Source organism: Crocodylus porosus, unplaced genomic scaffold (assembly GCF_001723895.1).
Source record: "Crocodylus porosus isolate Cpor-Errol unplaced genomic scaffold, CroPor_comp1, whole genome shotgun sequence".
In the NCBI taxonomy this organism is placed as follows: domain Eukaryota; kingdom Metazoa; phylum Chordata; order Crocodylia; family Crocodylidae; genus Crocodylus; species Crocodylus porosus.
This window is the reverse complement of record NW_017728928.1, coordinates 7,030,299-7,055,057: the sequence shown is the minus strand read 5'-3', so window position 1 is coordinate 7,055,057 and position 24,759 is coordinate 7,030,299. Positions and strand designations below refer to the sequence as shown.

Here is a 24,759-nt window from a genome sequence, read left to right as displayed (position 1 = left end):
TCAGTTTCTGCTCTCAGTTACATCCTGAAAATCTAGAATAGTATTGTGGATTTCAGTGGTTTTACACAGGTGTTAAATGACAGCGTTAATTGGCCTGTGTGATGCTATGTGGCTCATGATCGCTAGAGAGATTTATATTAGTTACCTTGTTTTAAGTACTTAAAGCATGCAGAAGGTGAAGCAGGGTGGCACCTTAAATGCTTACTGCCTCTCTCTATTCAAGTATGCAGTAAGGGACAAATGCTGCCCTTGCTGCCTTGGTTTTGGAAGTTTCCCTGCATTTGGATGTAATCAAGACTTGGGGGCAACAAAAAGCCTTCCCAAACTGAGCGGAGCATGGTGCATCTCTGGAAGGGTTGTGAGGACAACTGCACAACTGAGTGCTAGGAATGTAGTTGTCGCGCTCCTCCAAGCAGCTGCACAGAAAGCCCAGGCCAGTGACAAATCGGCTGGAACAACTGCTGTTCCACTGCTGTTCTGTGGCCATAGGCGAAAGGATACCTCCCTCCCAAGTCTCCCATGTACCCTGCTAAATTACCGAGGTTGACTGCAGGGGACTGGTGCTGCCCCTAATTACTTCTCTAATGATGTGGACCCTTCAAATTATAGCCTAGATATAAGAGACAGGTAAATCAGTAATATTCGCCTTCACTCCTGTAGGAGCTGGCTTATGTTTACCAGGTTATTTTTCATTAATGGCAAGAAATTCTGGGACAAGAAGGGGTTGCTGTGTTGACCTGGTTACCTGGGAAGGAGAGGTGGAACAAAGGAAAATGACACAGGATCAGGTTGCGTCTTCTCTTGTCCTGGCTGCTGGTGCTAGAAAGATCTTGAGTCCTTACTGCCGCAGTTTGTGTTAAGCCCTAACAAAAAGGATGTGAAGAGACCTATAACTGGGACATTTTCTGAGCTGGTGAGTCTCCATACTGGCTTACAGATCCTTTTCTTAGTAACTTTAGAGACATTTCTGGAAATGAATGTAATGTTTCATAGAAGATTTGGAGCCTAGGACATCCCATTTGATCACTAGGCATCTAGTGACAGTCCCTTAGTGACTCTTTCCTATTTTAGTGAATTTAATAGCCATGATGAGCATTGAGGACCTGAGATTAGGACCTAGGGCAGACACCCAGCACCAGTACTTCATAATCAACTTCTCTCTGAAAGAGTAACACAAGTGCAAGGAGAGGAAGTAGTAGATCAATGCCAGTGACTTTGGGGAAGCACTTCCAAGTGGAGACAACTCCTAACTGGTTCACATTATTGTGCCTGAAAGGTTAGTAGCAGGGGTTCCCGTGTTCATTATATATGATCCCCAGCTCAACAGGCGGTAGTGCATTCTGTCCATTCAACACTAATGCTGACTCATTTATTGCAACTGGTCTTACCCTTCCCATTCACACAAGAGACCTATCCTTTTATTCTCCCTTTGAATTGCCAAATCCTACCTTCAGATATGTTTGAGATGCCCTACTGAAATCAGTGTAGCTGTATTTATAGAACTGAGGCCCCAGATGAATTCTTGTGGAACAAAAGTCCCAGAAGATGTCACTATACCTAGTCAACAACATCTACCGCTCTGCTCTTTTTTTCTACTGTGCTTTGCCTTCAGTGAATCATATGTACATTTTACACTATCAAAATATTGAGCCACATTTGAGTGATTGTCATCAACACACATCCTCTGATTTCAGTGCAACAAAATCAGGTGTAAGTGGATTTGATTCAAGCCTTTATTATGAAATGAGAGGTGAAATAGCTCAGAAGGCAATTAACATAAAAGATTAATGCTGCATACATGTTGAGCTTAAGTATAGTATTATTATTATTAAAACTGCAGAGATGCTATAATTATGGTTTCCTCTAAAGACCTTAAGAGTGGCAGCTTCGCCTTGCTTTCCCTTAAAGACTCTCTGTGCTTCAATGTAATTTAAAACAGTACCCAAAATACGTATGTTCTAGGACTAGCTGGTGGTTTATTTCAGCCCATTCTTTAAATCTTTGGGGGGAACCTTAGTGTCTTTTACTCATGCATTAGTTTTCCTATTGTTTGAAGATTCATAGTGATTTAGTTAATATAATGAAACAAAGATATTTTTAAAATGTATCATTGAAAAGGAAAGCTTTGCTGCATCCCTAGGATTGTACAATATTCCAGAGATGCTCAGCTCTACAGTTAGTATTTAGCAGATATTGAATGAGGCACTTTCTGTTAGCAGAATCACGCATCTTTTCCTCTCAAATGCATGTGGCGATCTCTGGAAAAAGAGGGGAGAGAGATTGTTAAAACAGAAAGACAGGTCGATAATACTAAATGCTAACATTGTGCTTCACACATTAGCTTTCACAACACTCCAGCAAACAATTCTCAGCTGTGCGATGACTGGCATGTCTTTTACAAACTCCCAACTTCTGTCCCGGTATCTAAACTTCTGTTGGGGTTTTTTCCTCATTTTGCTTTGGGTTATTGATGATTTTGGTGTTTGTTTTTAAGAGCTGAACATGAAGCTCCTTTAACTTGGTGTTGTTCTATCAAGTCTGGCTTAAAAGGCCAGATTTTCAATGGTGTTAGGCATCTAATGCAGATAGACACCTGCTGGGATTTTCAAAAGCTAGTTAGGTGTCTCACTCCCACTGCCATCATTGAGAGGTGCCTACACTGCCTAGGCTTTTTTGAAAATCCCACTAAGTACTTAACTGTATCTTTAGGCATCCAGATACCTCTATGGTCATGAAGTAAACCACAAGATTGGTTCCCACTTTGTTTACGACGTTATATCTTCCTGAGTCTGCTGACAGCCTGAATCAATAGCTCTGAAAGGCCTGAAGTGCTTCATTTAATCTCAATGGGGCATTCTATCAGGTGTCTAATGATGATGTTAAAAATGTCATTGCTGCTAATACTTCCATGTCTTTTTAAACTACATAAGAAAAAAGAAGGATGTTCATATTATAACATTTTGCACAATATGTGGGGAGTTGTTTCTCTCTTTGGTATCACAAGCAGGTGAGTTTCTGAAGAGTTTCAAAGACACTAGTGCTTATATTTTCCAAATTCTCCTCCTCCTGTCTGTAGGGACATAATGGTTTCAGTGTTCAACAATCAACAGATGTTGCTGCATGCAGGACACACCAAGAATCAGAAGGACAATATATAATAAGGAGTTGAACAACCTAATGTGACACATCGTTGTGGAGTTTCATGTTGGTAGAGAATGGTTTCTGGGGAGTGCCTGATTTCTGGGGCGAGCTTTGGAGAGTCTCTCTAATGGTATTTTCCTGTTCAAGCCTTCTACATGCAGCAGACTGAGATAGTGGGCCAAATTAGTTTCACTGATCTGGGAAGTCATACACTGAACACATGACTTATGCAAACAGTATGGAGATGCCCATGGTTAACAGCTATTCAGTATATCAGCTCTATTATGATTACTTTAACAAAAATCAGCTGCTACCATCTGCTACCAAAATATGGTTGCTGAGATAATATAGAATGAGCCCAGCTTTTTTCAAGACCTTGATGAAGTATCTCTGAGCCCATTGTTTAATCATTGTGGTTACAGACAACTGTAAGTTCAATATTGCTGCCTTTTCACAGACAACTATAAGCCAAGGTGCAGTGCACTGTGCAAATAAAGGCCAGCTGTAAACAGAAGGGCAGGGCAACCAATCAAGGGGGAAGAGCTGAAGCAACAGCAGTCATTTTGCTCCTGTGTCACCAAGTATTTTAATAGCCGAAGAGAATTGGGCAGGATCCCCACACTGTCTGCCTACCTTTGTTCCTTTTCTATATTGTGTGCTTGCAAGTGAGGGAGCAGGTCCATGGTATGTGATAAGTGAGTAACCTCACGTAAACCCACATGCAGCCTTCACTGACATACCCCTGTCCAGCCCAGCACAGTCTGCTGCCCACCCCACTACACTAGTCTTGATATGATTAGGACCTGAGTGTAAACCAAAGCATGCCCAATTCTGGGGTGTAAATTAGTGAATGCTTGTGGTGGCCTGACTGTAGCTCACTGGTTTTCTTTTTAAATTGAACCCTGGATGCTATGTGAAATATTATCCACCAATGTGACATGGAACTGCCCCATGAACTTCAGTTACACTTTAATTTGAAAAAAAATAATGGTGCAGGTACAAAGTGCAACACGTACCATTGACAAGGAAAAATCAGAGCCTTTAGACTGGATAAACTAAGTCCCGGTTGCAATGTGGGAAGCAGTATGGATTTAACCAGTGTTCAAGGAATTGTTCTTCTGATCTCTGCTCCAAGCGCTGCAGGTAAAGCATGTGCTCCTGTTTGAAGAAAAGAGAACTGCATTTGAATAGCTGGTCACTGAATCCTGGCATCAGCCCTTTGAATGCAGGGACATTTCACTGCTTACAAAAAGGCTGAATTTAGCCCAGAGGGGGAAACGATGACACCTTGAAAGGGATCTGTAAATCTGCAAAAACCTCATCCCGTTAGCAGCCAGGCTGTTCATCACGGGCCAGGTTTTTATAGGCAGATTAGCATTAATTTTCAGAATTAAAGACACCTGCATGAACATGAGTTGATTTGAATACACACACTCAAGTCTTTGCTGGCCCAATGGAGGGACCTGGGGTTTTGTAATTACATTTGTCTCAGTCTTCCTTGAACATTGAGCTCTACAGATTAAAAGCCATGGGACCTATAGCCGTGGACCACATGGCAGTGCTATGAGGAATGCCAGTAAGTATTACTCATTTACAGATCTTTATAAGGGGATTATAAAATGATATGGCTTTCCCAGGGAAGCAGCTAAAACTTAGAATCCATACACGTGACCTCCTTAAAACAGCTTCTGCTTCAAAACTGTAACATCCCAGTCAGGGATGGCAAACCTTATGTTCAGTGTGAACAGTTCTCCCTCCCAGTTTTTAAAACATTTGTAAACATTACCATCAGACCAACATATAATGTTGGGGGGTGGAGGGGGTTCTGACTGGACCTCTTTTACCAGATTCTATTAAAATCTCATCTAGTTGTGAGTCACTTGGCTAACAAGGCTTCTTTGGGTGGGTCCTTTTTGTGGTCTGATGTCTCAGAGCTCAAAAGAACTGCCATAATTCCCAGCTTTCCAGTGCTAACAACAGTAGTTACTATTCCTAATAGTCTGTGAGAATATCTATGAGAATATCATGCTCTGAGGTGTCCCTGGGATGTTTTCATCATCAGTAACAGAGCAATCTATTGTGTGTTGTGTTTTCACAAAGTTATCTGATTCCTCTCCTCCTCCTCCAGTTTAATGCATATAAACTCTACTCACTCTGAGATCCCAGCTTGTTTTCTAAATTACTTTACAGCATAGGTAGATACCGGTGTACTGTAACAATGACATACTTATGTTGTTATTGGGGAAAAAAACGCCACGTCATCAATAGGTTAGAGTGTCTCCCCTGTGCTGGTTGGCAAGACGCCTCTAGAGGCATATGCTCCAGATGTTTGACTCAGAATTTGATGTTCCCTTTAAATACATTCTGATATGAGTTTATTATTTCTTCTGATGGGATTAGTCCTCTGCTTGAACTGAACATATACCTTAGATTCAGGGCACTGGATACAGGATAAAGAATAGGCTGGAATTTTTAAAGCTATTTGCAGTGATGCCAAAGCAATTAAACAGCTTGAAAAGCACAGCCATTCATGGTAGAAATGGAAAAGACAGGGTTGTGGATGTAAAAAATGAATGAGGTGTAATACAGGCTCTGAAGTCAATGGAAGTGTTCTTACTTACTTCAGTGGGTGCATGCCTAAATAAGAAAAGGCTCAGGAGAAATGGCTTGCATTTCTTAGTTATTGATTACTATTTTTTTTTGTCTGTTTGGGGAATTTTTTAAGAGAAATCTGTCAGATAAGTCGAATGTTAAGATGTCATTTAAATGGCACATTCAACGCCTGGCTGGAAGAAATGCAGTTTTACTAGAAAAGGCCAATGAGCCTTCCCTGTAGCATCCTGAGTAAAATACAGTGCCAAAATCAACTCCCTCATAGAATGCAGCCTGCTTTGGGATGCAGAGAATAAGCAGCAGTTTATAAGGTACAAGGTCTTTATCGAAAAGTCTACCTTAAAAGGTAAAATATTTCCTATACAATTTGTATCAGGTCTGATCATCCCTCAGCATTTAAAAGGCATGTTGTGATCATTAATACATACTCTCTGGAAAGGGGTAGATTACATGCTCTTTAAAGTTTAGCATTAACTAAAATGACTATATACTGCTAAGTGAGGATACCCAGAGTCAAACAATCTTAACTCTAGCTTTAAAAATCACATAGTACAAGACAGTAATGCATCGAGCCAGGTACATTTTATAGCCAGTGGAAAAAAACATATATTCTGCAAGGTTTCTTCTGATCGTACTAAGTGATTTATGTGACAGTTCCTTGACTGGCCAATACTTAGCTGCCTCGTTTTGAAAAGAGACATTCTCTGTGTGAATGGATGCTGTCAGTACCAGTGCAATTTTTCAAACAGTCCCCGCCGCTGCTTCCAGCCAGGAGTCCTGACAACAGTCAGAGCTCTAGCATGAGCCCTTGACATCACCAGCATGCTCCAGGCCACGTCCTGTACTTAGTCAGGCCCCTGAAGGAGCATTACTGATTTGGGCTGACATTGCACACTTGGAGCCGCATCCTCAGTTGCTGTTCTTGCTTTTCAGAACTGCTCCCACTGCAAGGCTACCCTGAAAAGATGCTGGGCATTACCCTGGAGTAAAGAAATTTCCACCAGTTGTGTAGTGCTGGAGGTCTTTTTAGGTCTCTGTTTTACTCCTCTCCTTTTACTTCTCTCACTCCCTTAGGGACCCCATAAAGAGGACTTAATGTCCATCCCTGCAAACTTTCCAGTGCTGTGCTCTCCTTCACCGGGAAGGGCCACAGGACAAGAATAGGAAGCACAGAGCATTCAGACTCTTGCTTCTTAAGGCTTCCCTTGAACATTGGCAGCTCCTCAAGCTCAGATGCCTGAGTGACACTATATGACAAGCACTTAAAGAAGAGCATGTGGTTGCAATGAAACTGTGCAACTGGCAAGCCAGATTCGTGTCACAATAAGATTAGAATATGTCAAGAGTGTTGCTGGCATTTTTATAAGATTGACTCACTTGCTGCCTTTAAATTAATAAGCTTTTAGATATAATCATAATTTTGTGGAGCAGTGCTATGAAGAACTGTAATTTAAAATAATTCCCTGGTTGAGAGTGCTCTGACCCAATGCTTGTAGCACTTGCTTGAAGCATATTAACAGAGGCAGCTTTAACAGGTGTAATCATCCCAGCATAAATTTCATCCTAGTACATAGGACCCATAAAAGGTTCATTTCCCACATGAGCCCTGAATTGCAGCTATGGAAAGGACCATGAGAGACCTGCAAGAGACTCTCTGCTCCCATTAGAGCAGAGAGAGAAATGCTTCACATAGGAAGGAGTGTAGAGCTGGTCCAAAAGCATTTCCTTTTTCCACAGCGAATCTTGATTATTTTTTTCATCCCAAACCCTCAATTTTTCAAACTTTGGAAGTATTTTTTGACAGAGTTAAATGTTCTGCATGTCAGAAAGCAAACTTTTTCTACAGAAAAAAACCCTGCTTAGTCCAAACCTGTTTTTTCATGCAAAACCAGTTGCAATAGAAAACTTGCAGGCAGTTCTGACTGTGTAGAAGGTAACACTGGACATAGGACAGGAACAGACCAGCAATGGCAAGTGTTCACACCCCAGGCAAATGAAGACAAGAGGCAGGAGACATTATTCTAGCTCAATACTAGGACCTCACATGCAGAATGACTGAATTGTATCTTCTAGTAACACAAGTTGTATGTAATCTGCTGTCATGTAGAAATTGAACCAATCTATCTGCTTTTGTCTAAACTATTATGGTTTTATAGCCAGGCTAATACTCAGCCATTGGTGTTGGTGGCATTGTATTAGATAGGCCATGTGTGTACCTTGTACTTTCCAGCAAATTCATGAGCCTCACTTGCTTGTAGTTTGAAACCCAACCTAATCCTGGACGTTGTAGTCAGCTGTAGAGCTCCTGGCCAATGTCAGTAGTGCCATCATGTCATACAAGGTTCTTCATAAGTATGTTGGGCACCATGATATTGAAAAGTCATCATGTCAGCATTCATCTGCTCATGTCATCCTAGTGAATGAAGAGGAAAGTATGGAAGTGGAAGTAACTTAGCCATAACTGTTAAGGAATCAGGCTTTTTTAAAGTAGGAAGAAGCTGCCTCCTTGACTGAGGAGGATTTCTCTCCTACATGGCTGGAGTTTGTGTTGCATGATCCCATTCAAAGTGCTCCTTCAGTCAAGGCTGGCCCTAGCCTGGTGAAATGGGAAACTTCTTGTGCGGAGAGTTATCATACAGTCCTTCTGCAGGGTTGGTGAACCTCTCTTCTTGAGGTCAGTTGTTTCTTTATTGGTCCTGATTCTTCTGAGGCAGAGGGATGCTACCTCTGCCAGGGTCATCTCATCCCTTTGCCAGTCTCTCCATACACCAAGTGTGGCCCAGGCTTGGCATTAAATATAAGGAGCTGAGATACACAGAGCAGTCACCCAAGCTGCAAGGGTGTTGAACCTGTCCTCTTGAGGTAGCCGATTCTCTCATCTTGATCTGCATAGATGGCAGTAATTATAAGATCTCTTCCTCCTTGGATTGTCCACCAGTAATGCTATCCTGTAGTGTTGAGCAGAGGATCAGCTGCCCTACTGGGGTAGGCTGATGCCATCCAATCTAGTAATCAAGATTTCCTGCGGGGTGTCAACTCTGAACCCTCTTGTTGATAACCCTTGAGCTAGTATACCCTGCCTCCCTCACTTGCCATTGCACGTGAATGCTGTGGACCCTCATAAAACAAAAGTGCTGCCAACCTGAATCCCTCTTCACATTTGAATAGATTATGGGTGAGTACTTCAGGAGGAGCTATGCCAACTCTCTGAATACTCTGAGAAGTCTCAGGACCACTGACAGAGGGTTCAGAGAGCTGCCTGCTTAATATGCTTTAAGAGGCTGGTCCTGTATAAGCAGTGCCTTCCTCAGAGCAGTGCCTTTCACTGTCCCCAGTGAGGCCAGAGAAGTGTGTGGAAGAGGTCAGTCATCTGTGGCTGGAACTGGGAGGCCATAATGAACGTGAAGTGCCTGTCCCAAAGGTCTGACCTAGGGCAGGTTTGACTTGGACCATTTTTGTAGAAGGCTCAACAGATGCCTATTTCTCGAGTGAGTTACCAGAGCTGGATTCAGAAGGGCCAGATGTATCTGGGATTAGATGACAGGAAAGTAGTTCTTTTTCAGTCTTGGAGGCTAGGACACTCTTGAATTTTTGGACACTTTTGAACATCTGCTGAGAAGAGTTCCAGTGAAAAAGGTGTCATAAGCAACCATTATTTTCCACTTCTCTCTATTGGTAAATTTTACATTGAATTTCCCTTTGTGCCTATATCTCTTTCTACCCTTTTCCCATCTAAATGTATTAAAACATCTTACTCCTTTTCAACCCCTCTTTCTAGAGTTCTCAGAGTGATCACAATAATTCTGTACTTGCTTAGATTAACTAATGGCTGAATCAGCCACTGGGGACAAACAGACGCCAAATAACCTGAAAATGGATCTCTGGCGGGGTTAGAAAAATCAGCCTTCCATGATTGTCAGATGGGTAATTCCTCACTACTATACCAAAACATAAGAAAGACAGAACTACCAGTATTTTCTAGCCGCCTGTCCTGTATGCGTGAGGTTCAATCCTGCAAGGCACGTGACATTGCCGTGAGGTGCTAAACATCTCAGGGTTCCATTTATGTCAGAAGTACCCAGAGGGTTGCTGATCTATGCTCTTTACACTCATTAGAAATGCTTCCTCTATTGTCTACTTTCTGGCTTCTGTGGCTTTTAGCCTCTTCAGAACCATATAATTTTAACACAGTTTATTGACTTTGGAGAGAAATATGCAGTGATTTTTTTTTAAATGCTCTAAGTAACTTTTAAGAAGTCTGGCATTATACTGCACCCTGTCAGAAGCAAATAAAACAAATGGCTCCTTTCTTTTTTCCCTTTTGTTATAATGCTGTTAATTGGCAAATAATAGCAAATACTACATGAAAAAAATGTAGTTTGACTCTAACCATCAAAGACATGCATGTATCCCTAGCATTTGTAGAAAAAGTTAATACATGCAACGGATCTGAAAAGCAAGTTCAGAGCTACCTAAATCTCCACGCAGACCGCTGACACCTGCACCCCCTTGCCAACTTTGAGTGCAAAATGTAAAGCAAGCAATTTTCCTTTTCCTGATGTTGTGTTTCATTTTTCAGAACAAACGTAACGAGGTCCACATTCACACAGCGAGAAATCCATCTTTGGATCCGTAATTGAATCTACGTATTAGAATAATGATTCCATAGATGATAAATGACTTGTACATTTTGCAAGTACATACATACAGTCCAGAGGTGCATTCGGTATTTTAGAATGCTTCCCTAAAACTAGTTTAAAGAATGCAGATGGCTTTACATACATTTTGCTGCTTTAAAGACTTTAAAAACACTGGCTCAGCTGTTAAAAAGAATGGAGTTTGCAGTTGACTACACTAATCATGTAGAATTCCATCCCACATTAAGCACCGAGTACAGTGAACTATGTTTAGTTTATTTCAATGAAAATTAAAAGTAGTAAATCACCCTCATTGGCTCATCCGGAAAACCAGCTTTTCTTGGTCTGTCTTCACGACGGGTCCTCAAAATCTGTTTGGCTTCTTTTTCAGTGAAAATCGGTGAAGCATCTAAAGTGAGAGCAGGGATTGAGGGTGAAGTTAACAAGTTAATATTTTATCTTTCAGGTCTGTAAGTGAAATGTTTTCAACCCTGATTTTTCTGAGCAGACAAAGTGTTCTTTCATCCCAGCACCTTCCCAAGGGATATTACATTCCAGAAGAGAGGAGTGGAATTTTAAATGCTTTTATAATATATTTGTGCTTCTTATAACCTAGTCCTGCTACTGAAAAGCAAAACCTACACAGAATACTATTTATTAATGTTCCTGTTCAAAATTATTAAAAAAAATTAACAGCATCTTCTTCTTAAGTGCATTTAATAATCCTTCCAGGTTTTTTTGTTAAATGCTGCATTACTTTCAGGATTGTTATTCAGACAAAGTGACTGATCAGACTTTCATTGGACTAAGTATTAAGCTAAAGAAACTGCATTAAATATTAAGTTAGCAGATCCCTGATAAACCAATGACATCAAAATGCCTTTTTAGGTTTTTTATGAATAAATGTAGCAATGCAGAGAGTAAACCATGTTCTATAGCAGAATAATTGTAACTATCAGTTTTATTAATTTTATTGGTTTTATTGAAAGGCTGCAGTGTATCATGATATTTAAATGTTATTATACTATGAATGATTAACTGAAATATGAACATATTTATATATAAGGTTGAAACACTAATGTTATAATACAACCCTGCACATTTACAGTCCTAAGTAGATTTGTTTTATAAAATCTCTTACCTGCAAAAGTGGTAAGGAGGACCAAAACAAAGATAAACACAAGTAACTTCTTCATTTTGATTCTGCTTTCTCTCAGTCAGTCCCAAAATGAATAACATTGACTGAGGCATTAGCTACTCGAAGCGTGCTACGTCAGTCACAGATGTTTATGCTCGGATTAATTTGATTTATGGTATGATTTTTGAAGACATCTGATCCGAAGTTGTAACTATGGCTATTATCCACTGCAATGTTCTCAGTGTAACTCTGCTCTTGAAGAAAAGAAAAGGGAAAATCCTACTCTTACTCAGGTTTCAGAGTGACCTGGATAGTTTAACTTTGTGAAAATAAGATGTAGTAGAGTCAACATGGGGAGCTATGGTTTTAATGGTGTAAGAGAAATAATATTTTTGTTTGCTTGTTTTTAAAAGGCGCATGTCAGTCCTTCAGCCTTAATTTAGCAAGCAGCTGTTAATGGGACCTTTTCATAGATTTTTAGGGTCGGAAGAGACCTCAGTGGATCATCAAGTCTGACTCCCTGCCCTGGGCAGGGAAGAGCGCTGGGTTCAAATGACCCCAGCCAGGTGCTTGTCCAGCCTCCTCCTAAAGACCTCCAAGGTCAGGGAGAGCACCACCTCCCTTGGAAGCCGGTTCCAGACTCTGGTAACCCTCACCGTAAAGAAGTTCTTCCGGATGTCTAGTCGAAATCTGCTCTTGGTCAATTTGTGGCCATTGTTTCTAGTTACTCCAAGGGGCACCTTGGTAAACAGAGTATCTCCTATACCTTGCTGCCCCCTCTGCCCCCTCAGTAAATTTGTAGACAGCCACCAGATCCCCTCTCAGCCTCTCTGGCAGAGGCTGAAGAGATTCAGGTCCCTCCGTCTCTGCTCATAGGGTTGTTCCTGCAGGCCCCTAACCATACAAGTGGCCCTCCTCTGGACCCTCTTGAAGTTATCTGCATCCCTCTTGAAGTGCAGCGCCCAAAACTGGACGCAGTACTCCAGCTCTGTCAAAAACTACTGTGGCTATAACCTTATAAGAGCACAGAATTACATCTTAATGCCTTGGGCTAACTTTTGCAAAGTTGAACTATCAGAGCTGAAAAATAAGATAAATGTTATCAAACGAATATAATAATGAAAATCAATACACATTTAAGGGTGTTGGTCTAAGGACATAGGCAGGCAAGTTTTTTTGGGTAGATGCAATATCTCTGATTAGACCAACTAATCAAAAACCAACTTTGATTAGACCCTGTTCCCCCAAACACCACCAGGAGTGACTAGAAATAATGGTCACAAGCTCACAGAGGGTAAATTCAGATTAGACATCAGGTGGCGCTACTTCATGGTCAGGGCGACTAGGATCTGGAACCAACTTCCAAGCGAAGTGGTGCTGGCTCCTATCTTGGGGGTCTTTAAAACAAAGCTAGACAATCACCTTGCTGGGGTTATTTGACCCCAGTACTCTTTCCTGCCATGGCAGGGGATCGGACTTGATGATCCGCTCAGGTCCCTTCCGACCCTACAAACTATGAAACTATGAAAGCAGTTGGAAAAAAGTTCTTTGCAAGCTTTCGGGCACCGGCACCCTTCTTCTGGCATAGGAAGTCTCTGCTGTTCTGAGATCTCCAAGGAATGAAAGAAGCTAAAAGTGTGACAGGATGTCAGTGAAAATGTAAATAGGTGGAAATTAGGAAAACAAAGGGTAGAGAAGGGAAGGGAGAGGGGAAAGGAAGGCAAAATAATGGCAAAGGTACGTAAGGGAAACTCTACTGTAGCTGAGTTCTAGGTAGAAAAGAGGCAGTCTGTGAAGAAGTAAATAGGTGGATATTAGGAAGGTAAATGGTAGAAAAGGAAGGGAGGAGAAGAAGGGAGGGGGGTAAAGAAAAGTGTAAATGGTAAGGTCAGGCAGATACTTGGTGAATCAGATGTCAGGCAGCTGTAATGTGTCATAAATCCAATGTCCATATCCAATACATATTTAATTCTTCTATTGTAGGGAAAGCCAGTAGTGGCCAAGATTATAAATGTCCTGGTTAATGAGCATAATGTAAAGTGTCAAGTGAGGTAGTTGGTCATGTTAGTCTGAAGACAGGCAGGCAGGTTGACACCCTTATAAACTAACTCACTCAGAAAGAAATAATGGGAAGTGAAGAGGGTGAGTTCAACGGTTGTATAGAGGACTATCCCATTTCCGACCAAATTTGCTTACAAGTTTCTGCGTTTTTAAAAACTGAATTGTATGCACTAGCTTCATATAAAGCAACATGTTTTAAGATGAGAAATGCCTTTTCTCTTCAGGAACAATAAGCAGGCAATCCAAAATCAACAGTTCAGTTCAGTTTACATTAGCATCCCCTACCTAAAGCAGGAGTGCCACTTCCTTGAATCACCATCACCATGCTATCAGTAAACTGGATTTCAGCTGGAAATCACCAAACCAAACCCTGATTGGGCCTTGTAGAGTTTAGCTTATGAAGTCCTATACAATCACCTGCTGAAGTAGTGCAGTTCCAAGTGGTCAAATCTTTACACTATTTTGGTTAGCCTACAAGGTGCAAATCTACTCTGCCTTCTCAGTCAGGGGAAAAAAGCAGCATAATCTAATGAACTAAGCACAGAACCGGAAACAAGGAACGCATATAGTCTTTGATCCAAACTCTTGTCATTGACTTGCTATGCAGCCCTGCTCAAAAACACTTTTAACATTTTCAAAAGTAGCCACCAATTCGTGTGACTTTGTTTTTCCACTGCACAGCAAGGGATGCCAACGTGTAGCTTCCAGTGAACGAAGCGTGTATAACATTGACTTATGAAATTGTTAATATTTTGTTTTCTAGTGTCTGGAAAGCAGCTCTTATTTCATTTTCAGACCTGCTTTAAACTCTACAGGAGGGAATCCTATGCATATTCATTCTCGTTTAGACTTCGCTTTTCTTCCAACCGGTTGCTGTTTTCCCAAGTTTAAATACAAATCATTTGGGTTGAACCTATCTGGAAATACATTTGCTTGGGTATGTATTGATCAAAGAAAATTATTGCAGACTGATATAACGATGTTTAACAGATCCAATCAACCGCTTAGATGACACGACGAAGAGAAAAGCAATTAGCAAACAGGGGTCTGGATTGGAAAACGTTTCTGACACCGAAGCACCTGAAAGAGTCTGTCAGGACTTTTCACATCAGCGGAGTTGCTCTTGAAGATCCCATCCTTTATGGATGAACTGACGTTGTTATCTTAAGTTTGGTACTGATAAAAATGCACTCGACTGAATACAAAATGAGCTCAGCAACCAAAATCAAAGGAGTAGGAAACAGAAAGTGATCAAAGAGTGCAGGGTGCCATCGCACTTGCTCCGACAAGCCTCGTTTTGTTCACCCTGCGAGGAACGATGAAGCAAAACGTGCACGTTTCCACACGACGGAAAGCTGGCGGGAAGGCTTTTCCCCCAAAAAGAAGGGCAAGAATCAGATACAGAGGGGCCTGGTGAAAACAGAAACAGAAGGACATGTGCCGCAAGATGGAAACACGGCGGGGAAAGCAAGCATTTTGAATTCCTTCAGCAATGCGGCCCAGCAAGACAAGGACGTCGGGGACAGCCACCTAACACTGTCATAACCATCTCACCGGGCGGCAAGCGGAGCAGCGTTAATGCTGGAGCGCGCAGGCTGGAGGCATGTAAGGAACTGCTGAATTTGGGGGCAGTTTTAGTGAAAAAAAAATGCAAGGAAAATCCTCTGCCCCTGGAAAGGTTGGGCAGCGCCTGCGGGGAACCAGGGGCCGCGTCCAGGCCGCTCCTGCCAGGGGCGGCAGCGAAGGGACACACCGGCTTCGCCTCGGCTCCGCGCTGCGGTTTGTACCCCGGATCATTACCCCCAAAAAGGGGGATGCTGGAAAGAAAGCTCCCCCCGGCCTCCTGCAAACCCGAGCTGCAGGCTGCACAGCCTCCCCGCCGCCGGCCATGTCCTCCCGTCTCCTAGCAACCCGCAGCGCCCCCCCGCCCCCACCCCCACCCGGCCCCGGCTGTTTCCGCTTCCGCTTTTGCAGCGGGCGGGTAGGGGAGGTAGGTGCAGCAGGGAGGGGGTCGTGGGCAAACCCTCTTGCATCGGGGCCCCATACATCAGGACCCTCTGCATGAAGGGGAAGGGGTCGTGGGCAAGCCCCCTTGCATTGGGACCCCCTTGGAAGGGGGGAGGGCCTTGCATTGGGACCCCTGCATGAAAGGAAGGGGGTCGTGGTGAAGCCCCCCTGCATTAGGACCCTGTGCACCAAGGGGAGGGGGTTGTGGGCAAGCCCCCCCGCACTGGGGCAGGGGGCTCTAGGCCCAGGGAGGACGGATCGGAGCTTGCCGGCAGGGGTCCCACCGGGCCGACGTGAGGGGCTCGCGGCAGGTTCGTGGGCTTTGGCACTCGGAGCGTGGGACGAGATGTGAGGTCTCTTTGGGCTGGAGGGGGAAAGATGGTTGGTAAACCTGCCTGCAGGACCCCTGAGCTGTGGGGGGCAAGTCCCCACGTCCCCCTGCTCGCAGCTTGTTTGGTGTGAAGGGGGCAAGCGGAGCTTGGAGGGATGGAGGGAGTGGGGAGCAGCCGCCCCTCCTCTTCCTCGGGAGCGTTCACAGACTGGAGCTTGGCTTTCTGGACTCTGTGCTCCGTCGTCCTGCCGGTGCTCATCACCTTGTGGTGCAGCTTCCAGCGATCCCGGAGGCAGGTGCTGAGGCAGGACATCTTCCGCAAGAGCAAGCACGACTGGCAGTACACGGACCTCTTTGGCCAGCCTACCTACTGCTGCGTGTGCGGCCAGCATATCCTCCAAGGGGCTTTTTGTGACTGCTGTGGCCTCCGCGTGGACGAAGGATGTCTGAAGAAGGCCGACCGGCGTTTCCTCTGCAAGGAGATCGCGCTGCAGAGCGAGAGCAGGCCAGGCAGCTGCATGCTGCACCACTGGATCCGAGGGAACGTCCCTCTCTGCAGCTATTGTCTCATGTGTAAGCAGCAGTGTGGCACCCAGCCCAAGCTCTGCGACTACAGGTATGGCTGGCCCACAGCAAACGTGCTCTGCCATGTCAGTACTGTGTTTGCTCCAGGGCTCCTTGATCACTTTACTGCTGTGTGAAATGCTAGGATAGTCCACCAGGGATCTCTGCCAGCTCCAAGAGCCTCATAGCAGCAAGTGTACTTGTGATTGAAGGTGGAGAGATGGGTTTATAAATTACAGCATAGCTTCCTGTGTCATTCGCTCCATTATTACTTCCGTTGGGGTAGAAGACGTACAGGCATAAGCAAAAGAGAGCCTCAGCCTCAGAGGGCTTGCTTCCTAGGCAAGGACTTGTACAATTGCTTAGCTTTGCACACTGTGTGACCCCACTCCCCTCCCTGACGCTACTCGCTACACATCACGTGTCAGGCAGGGGTCCAAGCCTTTGCAGAAGGGGGATCTAGATGAGCACCTCCTAGGAATGAAGTAGCTTGTTCATTTTTTAGAAAAACTCTAAGGAAGTTTAACAGAGAGTTCTTAAAAACTGCTGGCACACTGATGCTCCAGTGGTTATGCTATGGGCATTTCATGCTATATCATATTAAACCAGAAGTTGGTGTGGTACCCTTAGATGAGGATACACTGATCCCTGTGGGACTGCTGACAGAGTACAGTCCTAATCATAGTGGCAAATGTGGCAAGACTCGGCTACCAGAAGGGCCCTGAGCCATGTTCAGTTTTCGTTTATGCCACAGCAGCTACTTTTGATTTACATCACTACACAGTGAGATAAGGATTTGGTCTCTAGCTTTTATATCCCTCAAATCCACAGCTTAAATGTCTTTGGTGAACTGGGATCCCCACTGACGCAAGTGTTTTGCTACTAACCACAGCAGACCTAGGATTTTACTTTGGTGTCTTATGTGCAGCTCCTTCATTTTTTTTCTTGGGCATGTTGGTAAATACCCCATTGAGGTTGTGGTCCATTTTGACTATTAGTTTTTTGCTGTGTTTATGCTGTTTTGTTTTTCTGTGGGTTTTGGGGTGGGGGGAGGGTCCCCCCAACAAGCAGCAAGGTTATCTATTGCCGTGTGGGGTAGAAGGCAGCATTTTTCCTGACTCAGGTGCCTTTCAAGAGACAAGCTGAGTAGAATAGCCACCTTAGGGATCTTCCACCTGGGTCTAAGGCTGAAGCATGAATGAATAGTCAATGAATATTTCCCCACGTTCATTCGACTTTGATTCGTTTAATAATTTTAACTGGTAGGGTTGTGTGATCATCTGTGGCATAGAGTTCTATATTACATCTATTTCCTATCTCTGTAGAGAGAAGGGGAACCCAACCTTGTACTCCAGGGGTTTTACAGGGCCTTTTGCATGTTGCTGTTGTGCAGACAGACAAGAGCAGCCTGGAGGGATTGAAAGGAAAGGTAGGAAGAATATACAGAAGAAGGAGGAAGCTAATTATGTTGCACAGCACACACTATGGTTTGTTTTTATACAGTTCAGCACGGTTGAGGAACAGAACAGAGGGCCATTCTGGAGGGATGATGGCAAAAAGATTATGGCAGTTTTCCTGTTTTCTTAGAGGCAGGAAGAGCCTTAAAATTCTGTTGACTCTCTCCTTTTTCATAGGACAAATGGTGGAGTGCTACTGTTGGGTGAAGTGTGTATACATACAGCTAGTCTAAAATACTTCACTGTAGAACCGTGCAAATATTAAATAGATATCCTTGGAGCAGCTCCATTGTCTGACCAGCCTGTGTGTCCAGGTCAGTAATTCTAGGCCATGGCACCCTGGGGTGCTTGAGATCCTTTCAAGGGTGCCGCAGAGTGCTTCACAAGGCTAGCTGCTAGGTCTGCAAACATGAGTCACAAGATGAACTTGTTTTCACATGGGAATCCATAGCATTCAAAACTTTCTGCCCTGCTGTGGTCTTTCTGAGCTCTGTGCAGCAGAAAAATTGCTCTTATATTTTTCTGTAGTCGAAAAAGAGTGAAAACCTAAGAGCTGGCATCTTATGAAGATGCCTTGACTCTACAAAGGTTGAGACCCACTGATCTAGGCCTTTGAGTTACTTGGCCTGTTGTGGGCAGCTGCGTGAGCTGCATACCATGTCCAAAGGAGTTTGAAGATGCCGTACTCATAAATTAACTCCGCTAGTACAGCTGTTTTGTACTGCTTTTCTAGGAGTCCAATCTTGCAGATCCTAGGATTACTGAAAAGATCCTCTGAAACCCAAGACTTCTTTCCATGTGTTCAGTTAGAGAACTGGGACATATAGGTATCAATAGCTGCATTTGAGATCAGAAATGGTGGCTAGAACATTTCAAAGAAATGACTTATTTCCCAGAATATACTTGCTGTCTTTTTTTGCATCTCTCTTGCAGTACACTAGCAAATCGCTTTGTAAACCAGCAGTTCCAGAAAAATAAACAGTCAAAGCATCAGGAAAAGTCTCAAATGTGTGTGTTTTAGAGCAGGATCCTTGGCCAGCAGTTGGGGGTAGCAGGAAGGTCACACATTATGAATGTTAGTGTCTTTGGCCATATGGGATGTGACCTTGGTACTCTCAAGAGCCAGATTAATAGGGGGACTTCAAAAATAGCTTCCACAGCAGCTTAAATCAGGTTGTTGGATGTGGCAAACCAGGATTAGCATTCAGCAGAAGGTGGCAATAGGTATTATAGTATTTCCCTCTCCATGCTCTTGAGAGTGCGTTCTTTCCCAGGACAGCTGTAGGAATAGGTCAGAAACTTGAGCAAATATGTACTGTGGGATTTTGCTCTGCGGCTTTGCATAATGCTGTTACAGTCCGTGGAGTCTAGGACTGAATGGGATCCTGTCTGCTTTAAAACTGATGTTGTTTTCAAATGTCTTAATGTTGTTGCTAACACTTTAAATTTCTAAATCAGGCATTTGAACGTTTGGGTTTGTGTTTACTATTTAAGATGCTTCTTTGTCAGCGTCTGCCAATTCAGTATGCATTTGTTCATACTCACTTTCAGATTTTCAATACCACGGTGTTTGTTGTAAGCAATTCAGATGAATATTTATTTGCTTTTAGAAGCTGTTTCCCTTGGAATTAAGCAAATAATCATGTTAATGTTCCTTTTGGTCGTAAATTCTGCTAGAACTCATTATAACAGAACTTGAATATTTGGCCAGAGTTGATTTGACAGTTTAATTGTGGACTCAAAGCTAAAATGGTTTCCTGAAATGCGCAGTGATTCTCTTAGTTTTGAGTCATTAATCAGTGTGGCATCATTATAGACAAAGTACTTTTTTCAGCAAACAAACCCAAAATATGAATACCTGGTTAAAGATGGTATTTCCATCTACTCCGTTTTTAGCTGGAAGTAAATATTGTTCCACAGTGCTGTTGTTACTTTTGTCCAGCAGCCTGAAATGTTGCTGCCAGCTGTATTTTGATCTCTGCATATTTGAGCCGGTGGAGGTCCTTGGGGATAAACATTTTGATGTTGTACACACTCCATGCTGTTAGTGCTTATGCCTTCCAGCCAAGAATGGTGTGCTGTGTATAATTTTGCTATTGGCTTTCACTTGCTAAAGAAGTTAGTTGCTAAGAAGAAAATGGTAAAGATGTTAATTAGTAGCAAGTTAATATTCTGTCACCTGTGTGTTCAAATTTGTTGACTTCATTACCAGTTGTAAATGCTAGGTTGAAAAAAGAAACAACTATGTAAGTGCACTTTGGGCTTCTCATATCTCAACTGTTACAACAGGAAAATATGCAAGAACAGTCCAGATCTAGCTTCCTGTGTGTAAATGGATGCATCTACATGTGTATTTACACGCGCCTAAGCTTAATGTGCCGTTGCTTAAGGCACATTAAGGCAATTTAGGCTTGCGTCTACACATGGCGGATGCACTGATGAGCCTTAAGGTGCACTTAATTTAGGTGTGAATAGCTAAGTTGCATTAGCACATGTGCAGGTGCAGTATTGCTCATTAACATGGCATCTGTCCATTGACACTACTGCATTAATGTGCAGTAGTGTGTCTACATGTGTGCTAATGCAAAGTAGCAATGTAATTTATTCACACCTAAATTTGATACCTACTTTATGCAGGTATCAAATTTAGGCTCACGTAGCCTTAAATTGCCATTTTTAAGGTGCATTGAGGGCACGCACATGTTAGACATGCACCCTTAACACGCCTTAAAATGGCAACTTTAGGCTAAGCTCGCTTAAAAGAGGCATGTGTAGCCCTGTTGTAGAGTCTAGAGCCTTTTCCTTTAGAAGCATTCTTCTAAATTGGCTTCTCCCGTTGTTTGAAGATCTGTCAAGGCAGTTGCTTGCCTTACCGAATCTCTTCTGAACCCTTTAATTCCCTACTCTCTTCCAGCTATAAGCCTTTTAAAAGTACAGCATCTTGTGTATTAAAAACAAGTGCCACAATATGCTACAGACTGTTCACTGTAGCTCAGGTGACATTGGAAGCTTTGTTTAGGACTTTTGGCCTTTCATAAGGGTTTTGCTGGTGTATTTATAGTAGCGATATTAACCTTTTGCTTGGGCTTGATGATATCGGTACTCCTCTGACTGGCAAAGCTATATAGGTATAAATGCAACTACACTAGGTCTTTAAGCCATACCACTCTGACCACCTACCTGTTCAAGCACAAGCTTCTCACATCCTCCTTCATTGCTCAGCTCCTCAGCAGTGTCCTGTACTCTGCTCCTGGTCTCCATCACTTCTCCATGTGTCCTTTCTGCCTAAATTTGATCCTTGTACAGCTGACCCAGGTAAGGCTGGGAAGCACATGAGGCCTTTGGCTGTTGAATGCATGCTTGTACATGTTCTCTTGGGCAGCTGATTTCTATCCACCATTCCCCTCAGCTCTTCCCTTTGCTCCTTCTTACCAAATTCCTGTAATAGTAGCTGTGTAGGTGAGTGGGGTACAGTGTTAGAGCAGGCATCAAGGTTACTGTGACATGGATCAGAATTGGTTGCTATCTGGTAATGCCTTGTTTAAAATAAAAGCAACTAGATATCCCATTGCAACCTTAATAGTATTTTATGTAAATCTTTGGTAACTTTATCAATAAACACATTTTAAATCTTTTTAACATTTAACATATTTTGTATTGCAGCTCTTATTTTTTGTTACAGTTGTTTCAGTATATTGTTGTGGGGTTTAAAGACCAAAGGGAGAATCTGTCATTTCTTGAGGGCTCCTTCCATGTTCCAGAGCAAGCTGCTGTGCAGCCTCATTACTCATCTCTACCCCAGTAAGATCTGATACCCAGTCATTAGTGAGGAGTTTTAGCTCTTTTCTTTTGGTTCCCAGGTATGCATTCCTAGATCTTTCTCTTCACAGATTACTTTGTACTCTGTTTCATAGAGTGTTTTGGCATAGTTGTATGCAAAATTGGCAGACCACCTTTCAATTCACAGGCTGCTTTGAACATAAAATGATGCAACTGCTTGAGGCCTTTGTTTCTTCTTTTTCAGGTGCATTTGGTGCCAGCACACGGTACATGATGAATGCATGCAGAATTCCTTAAAGAGTGAGGAGTGTACATTCGGAGAATTCAGGAACTTAATTATTCCGCCATATTACTTATCCAACATTAGTAAGATACGTAAAGACAAAAAGCCTGATTATGGGAAGGTAATTGCTTCTTGCTTCTGTTTTTTAGAATGAGTTTCCAAATACACACCAACATTTGAAATATTGACGTGTTGGTTATACACAGAATCCTTGTTTGAATACATTATGTACAGAGCCCTCTGTGAAAGAATGAGTCATTATTAACATGACTTTAGCATTTAGTTATCCTAATTAATCCCATGCATTTATTCTAAAGTGATGCTGAGGCTTTAGTATCTTGCTTTTTTAAACATAGTAAATAAATCAATCCTCATTAATTCATAGTTCCAAATATCACTTGTTATCAATTACGTGTTAGAGGAATTGAATCACTAGCAAAATCAATACAAAAGAGACCTTTAAAGGAAAATATTCCCCATGTGCTAAACCAAATAAAAATCCTATAAAGCTTTTTTTTTAAATTAACACCTGTGAAGAGCAAGCCCGCTAAAGAATAAATGTTCATTGTAGCCAAAACTTAAATACAGTGAAAACCAACTGACCCTTCAAAAAGCTACAGCTTTCAAATGAAGTGATTTTTTTGGTTACTGAAATGTAGCATATTACATAAGGTAATGTCACGAGCAAGCGCAGTGTTATGACTGTCACACCTGAAGCATGCCGGCTGGAAAAGCAGCGCCTCTGAAAAAGGGTTTTAGGGATCATGACAAGCAATGTAGCATGAGTTGCCTAGCATGGGGCTGTGGCAAGAAGGGCCAGTGCAACTGTTGTTTTCGGATTATAAAGGATGGAGTAGTGAAAAGAAGCGGGCAGGTGACTCTCTCTGGATACAGCATTGTGAGGTTGATGCTCAAATCGTGTCTTTGATTCTGGTATCACAGAAGTAGTGAATGCAGAATAGAACCGTGCAAGTAATTCAAGGCCTGGAGGACATGCCTTGCAATGAGAGACTTTAACATCTGTTCAGTTTAGCAAACATAAATTGAATTGCGGCTTGATTGCAGCCAGTAAATACCTTTCCAGAGAGAGAATACATACCTAGTACTAAAGAGTTCTTTCACCCAGTGGAGAAAGGTATAATAACTAAGGGCCAGTGGCTGCCAGCTGGAGCCAGATTAATACAATTAGAAAATAGTGATATTTTCTTTTAATAGTTTTGTGGATGAAAGTGGTAGATTACCCACCATTCAGTAAGGTTCAGATCTAACATAGGTGCACTGTGGAAGAGATGCTGTAGTCAAACAAGTGGTTGCCCTGAACACAGAGGTATCTGGGTGAAATTTAAATGGCTTGTCAAATCTGGTTGTCTGTGTAGTTAGTTTAAGTTTGGACTTTAAATCCATCTGAAATCATTCTGAGATTTTAAGGAGGCTCTTGCTGTAAGAAGTTTTACTGAAGATCCCTGCACTTCTGCTTCTGTCCGGTAGAAGCCATTGGGCTGGTTTTGTTACGGGGAGCTGCTTGCAGTACTGGGGGAGGAGGGGAACAAAGGGCCTGCAGACCCACCTCCAGGCTAGGTAGTAGAAGCATCCAGCTCCCCAGCTTGGTTAAAGGAAAGGGGTATGGAAGATGAGTAAGCCTAGTGAGGATTAAGGTGTGCTGGAGTGCTCCGTGCTGTGGACCCAGGAGGCAGGGTGAGGAGCCAGGGCCTGCGGTTTTCTGGACCCAGATATTGTGCTCTTGGCACGACTGAAGTTATGAAGCTTTCTCCAAAAGGAACTTGCCCATTTGCACAGGTGTGGCATAGGGAAGATATTTATAGAAACCCTTGACTTCCCTGTTAACTTTCTCTCCCTTCCTCCTATTACAGAAAACATTTGTTTGAACAGAAACACTTTGTATCCAAAACCAGCTTTTCGATTCTATCATTGAAATGCAGTCTTGGCTTTGAAACGTCACTCTGTTGCTATGGAGATGATTGAGATATCTTGATATCTCTGCAAGAAAAGCATGCTATTTGAAAGCTCTTTGTTTAAAAAAAAACAACCAAGAACACTTGATTAGCATACAAGATATAATAAAGAAGCTATAAAAACAGAAAAGTAAATAATTTTAAGGTGCAGTGTTAGGAGTTCCAGAAAAACAGCATCGACTTGGAATGAGTTACTGCCTAACTGCAGTGGTAGCCTGTTTCTATCTTTATTTAAAAGAGGCATTTTGCTACTTTTTATTCAGAGTGAATGAGTAACCCTGTTTTCTGTGTGTGTATTAATATGGGATGAGGGTAGGGTTCAGAGCTCTTGTTTCTTCAGGTTTGTCGCATTCATGTACACGTGACCTTTGTCTTCCTGCAGCTAATGTCTTCCTGTGGGAAACACTGGATTCCAGTAATAATCCTGGCTAATACTCGTAGTGGAAACAACCTGGGCGAAAACTTGCTAGGAGAGTTCAAGATTATCCTAAACCCAGTGCAGGTAACTGCGGTGGATAGCCATTGCTGTTTAATAAACTATGGCCTCGGAGTCACCAGAGTGGTGTTTGTATGAGAACCACAAGACTTTAAGGAACTTGGTACAGGAACTTTTCAGGAATCATAGAATCACTGAGTCGGGAGGGACCTGGACAGATCATTGAGTCCGACCCCTGCCATGGGCAGGAAGGAGCACTGGGGGCAGGAGGGGTCATAAGACCCCAGCCAGGTGCCTGTCCAGTCTCCTCTTGAAGATCTCCAGGGAAGGTGAGAGCA

General features: G+C 42.8%; 2 protein-coding genes across 4 annotated transcripts in view; one reads left to right on the top strand and one right to left on the bottom strand.

Annotated features, from left to right (window-relative positions):
• Positions 1–1,715: 1,715 nt before the first annotated feature.
• CUNH17orf67 (chromosome unknown C17orf67 homolog) lies at positions 1,716–12,007 on the bottom strand. The gene is made up of 4 exons (XM_019542442.1): positions 11,533–12,007; positions 10,700–10,800; positions 4,158–4,299; positions 1,716–2,258 (listed from the first exon to the last, which is right to left on the bottom strand). Exons 1-3 carry the CDS (start codon positions 11,585–11,587, stop codon positions 4,183–4,185), a joined length of 273 nt encoding a protein of 90 aa, XP_019397987.1. The 5' UTR covers positions 11,588–12,007; the 3' UTR covers positions 1,716–2,258; positions 4,158–4,182.
• A 3,840-nt stretch (positions 12,008–15,847) lies between these two features.
• DGKE (diacylglycerol kinase epsilon) overlaps positions 15,848–24,759 on the top strand; it is a 25,576-nt gene continuing 16,664 nt past the window's right edge. For all 3 annotated transcript variants that reach the window (XM_019542440.1, XM_019542439.1, XM_019542441.1), the window contains exons 1-3: positions 15,848–16,544; positions 21,974–22,133; positions 24,368–24,487. In XM_019542440.1, coding sequence (XP_019397985.1) covers positions 16,084–16,544; positions 21,974–22,133; positions 24,368–24,487 — 741 coding nt within the window. In that variant the 5' untranslated portion in view covers positions 15,848–16,083. The remainder of the gene's footprint in view (positions 16,545–21,973; positions 22,134–24,367; positions 24,488–24,759) is intronic.

Bases quoted from the DNA above. Each gene is read 5' to 3' on its own strand.
- CUNH17orf67 (XM_019542442.1), bottom strand. From the start codon at position 11,587: ATGAAGAAGTTACTTGTGTTTATCTTTGTTTTGGTCCTCCTTACCACT. The intron at 10,801-11,532 runs GTAAGAGATTTT...CTCTCACTTTAG, and splicing joins CCTCCTTACCACTTTTGCAG to ATGCTTCACCGATTTTCACT. The intron at 4,300-10,699 runs GTGATTTACTAC...TTCTTCAAACAG, and splicing joins TTCCGGATGAGCCAATGAGG to GAGCACATGCTTTACCTGCA.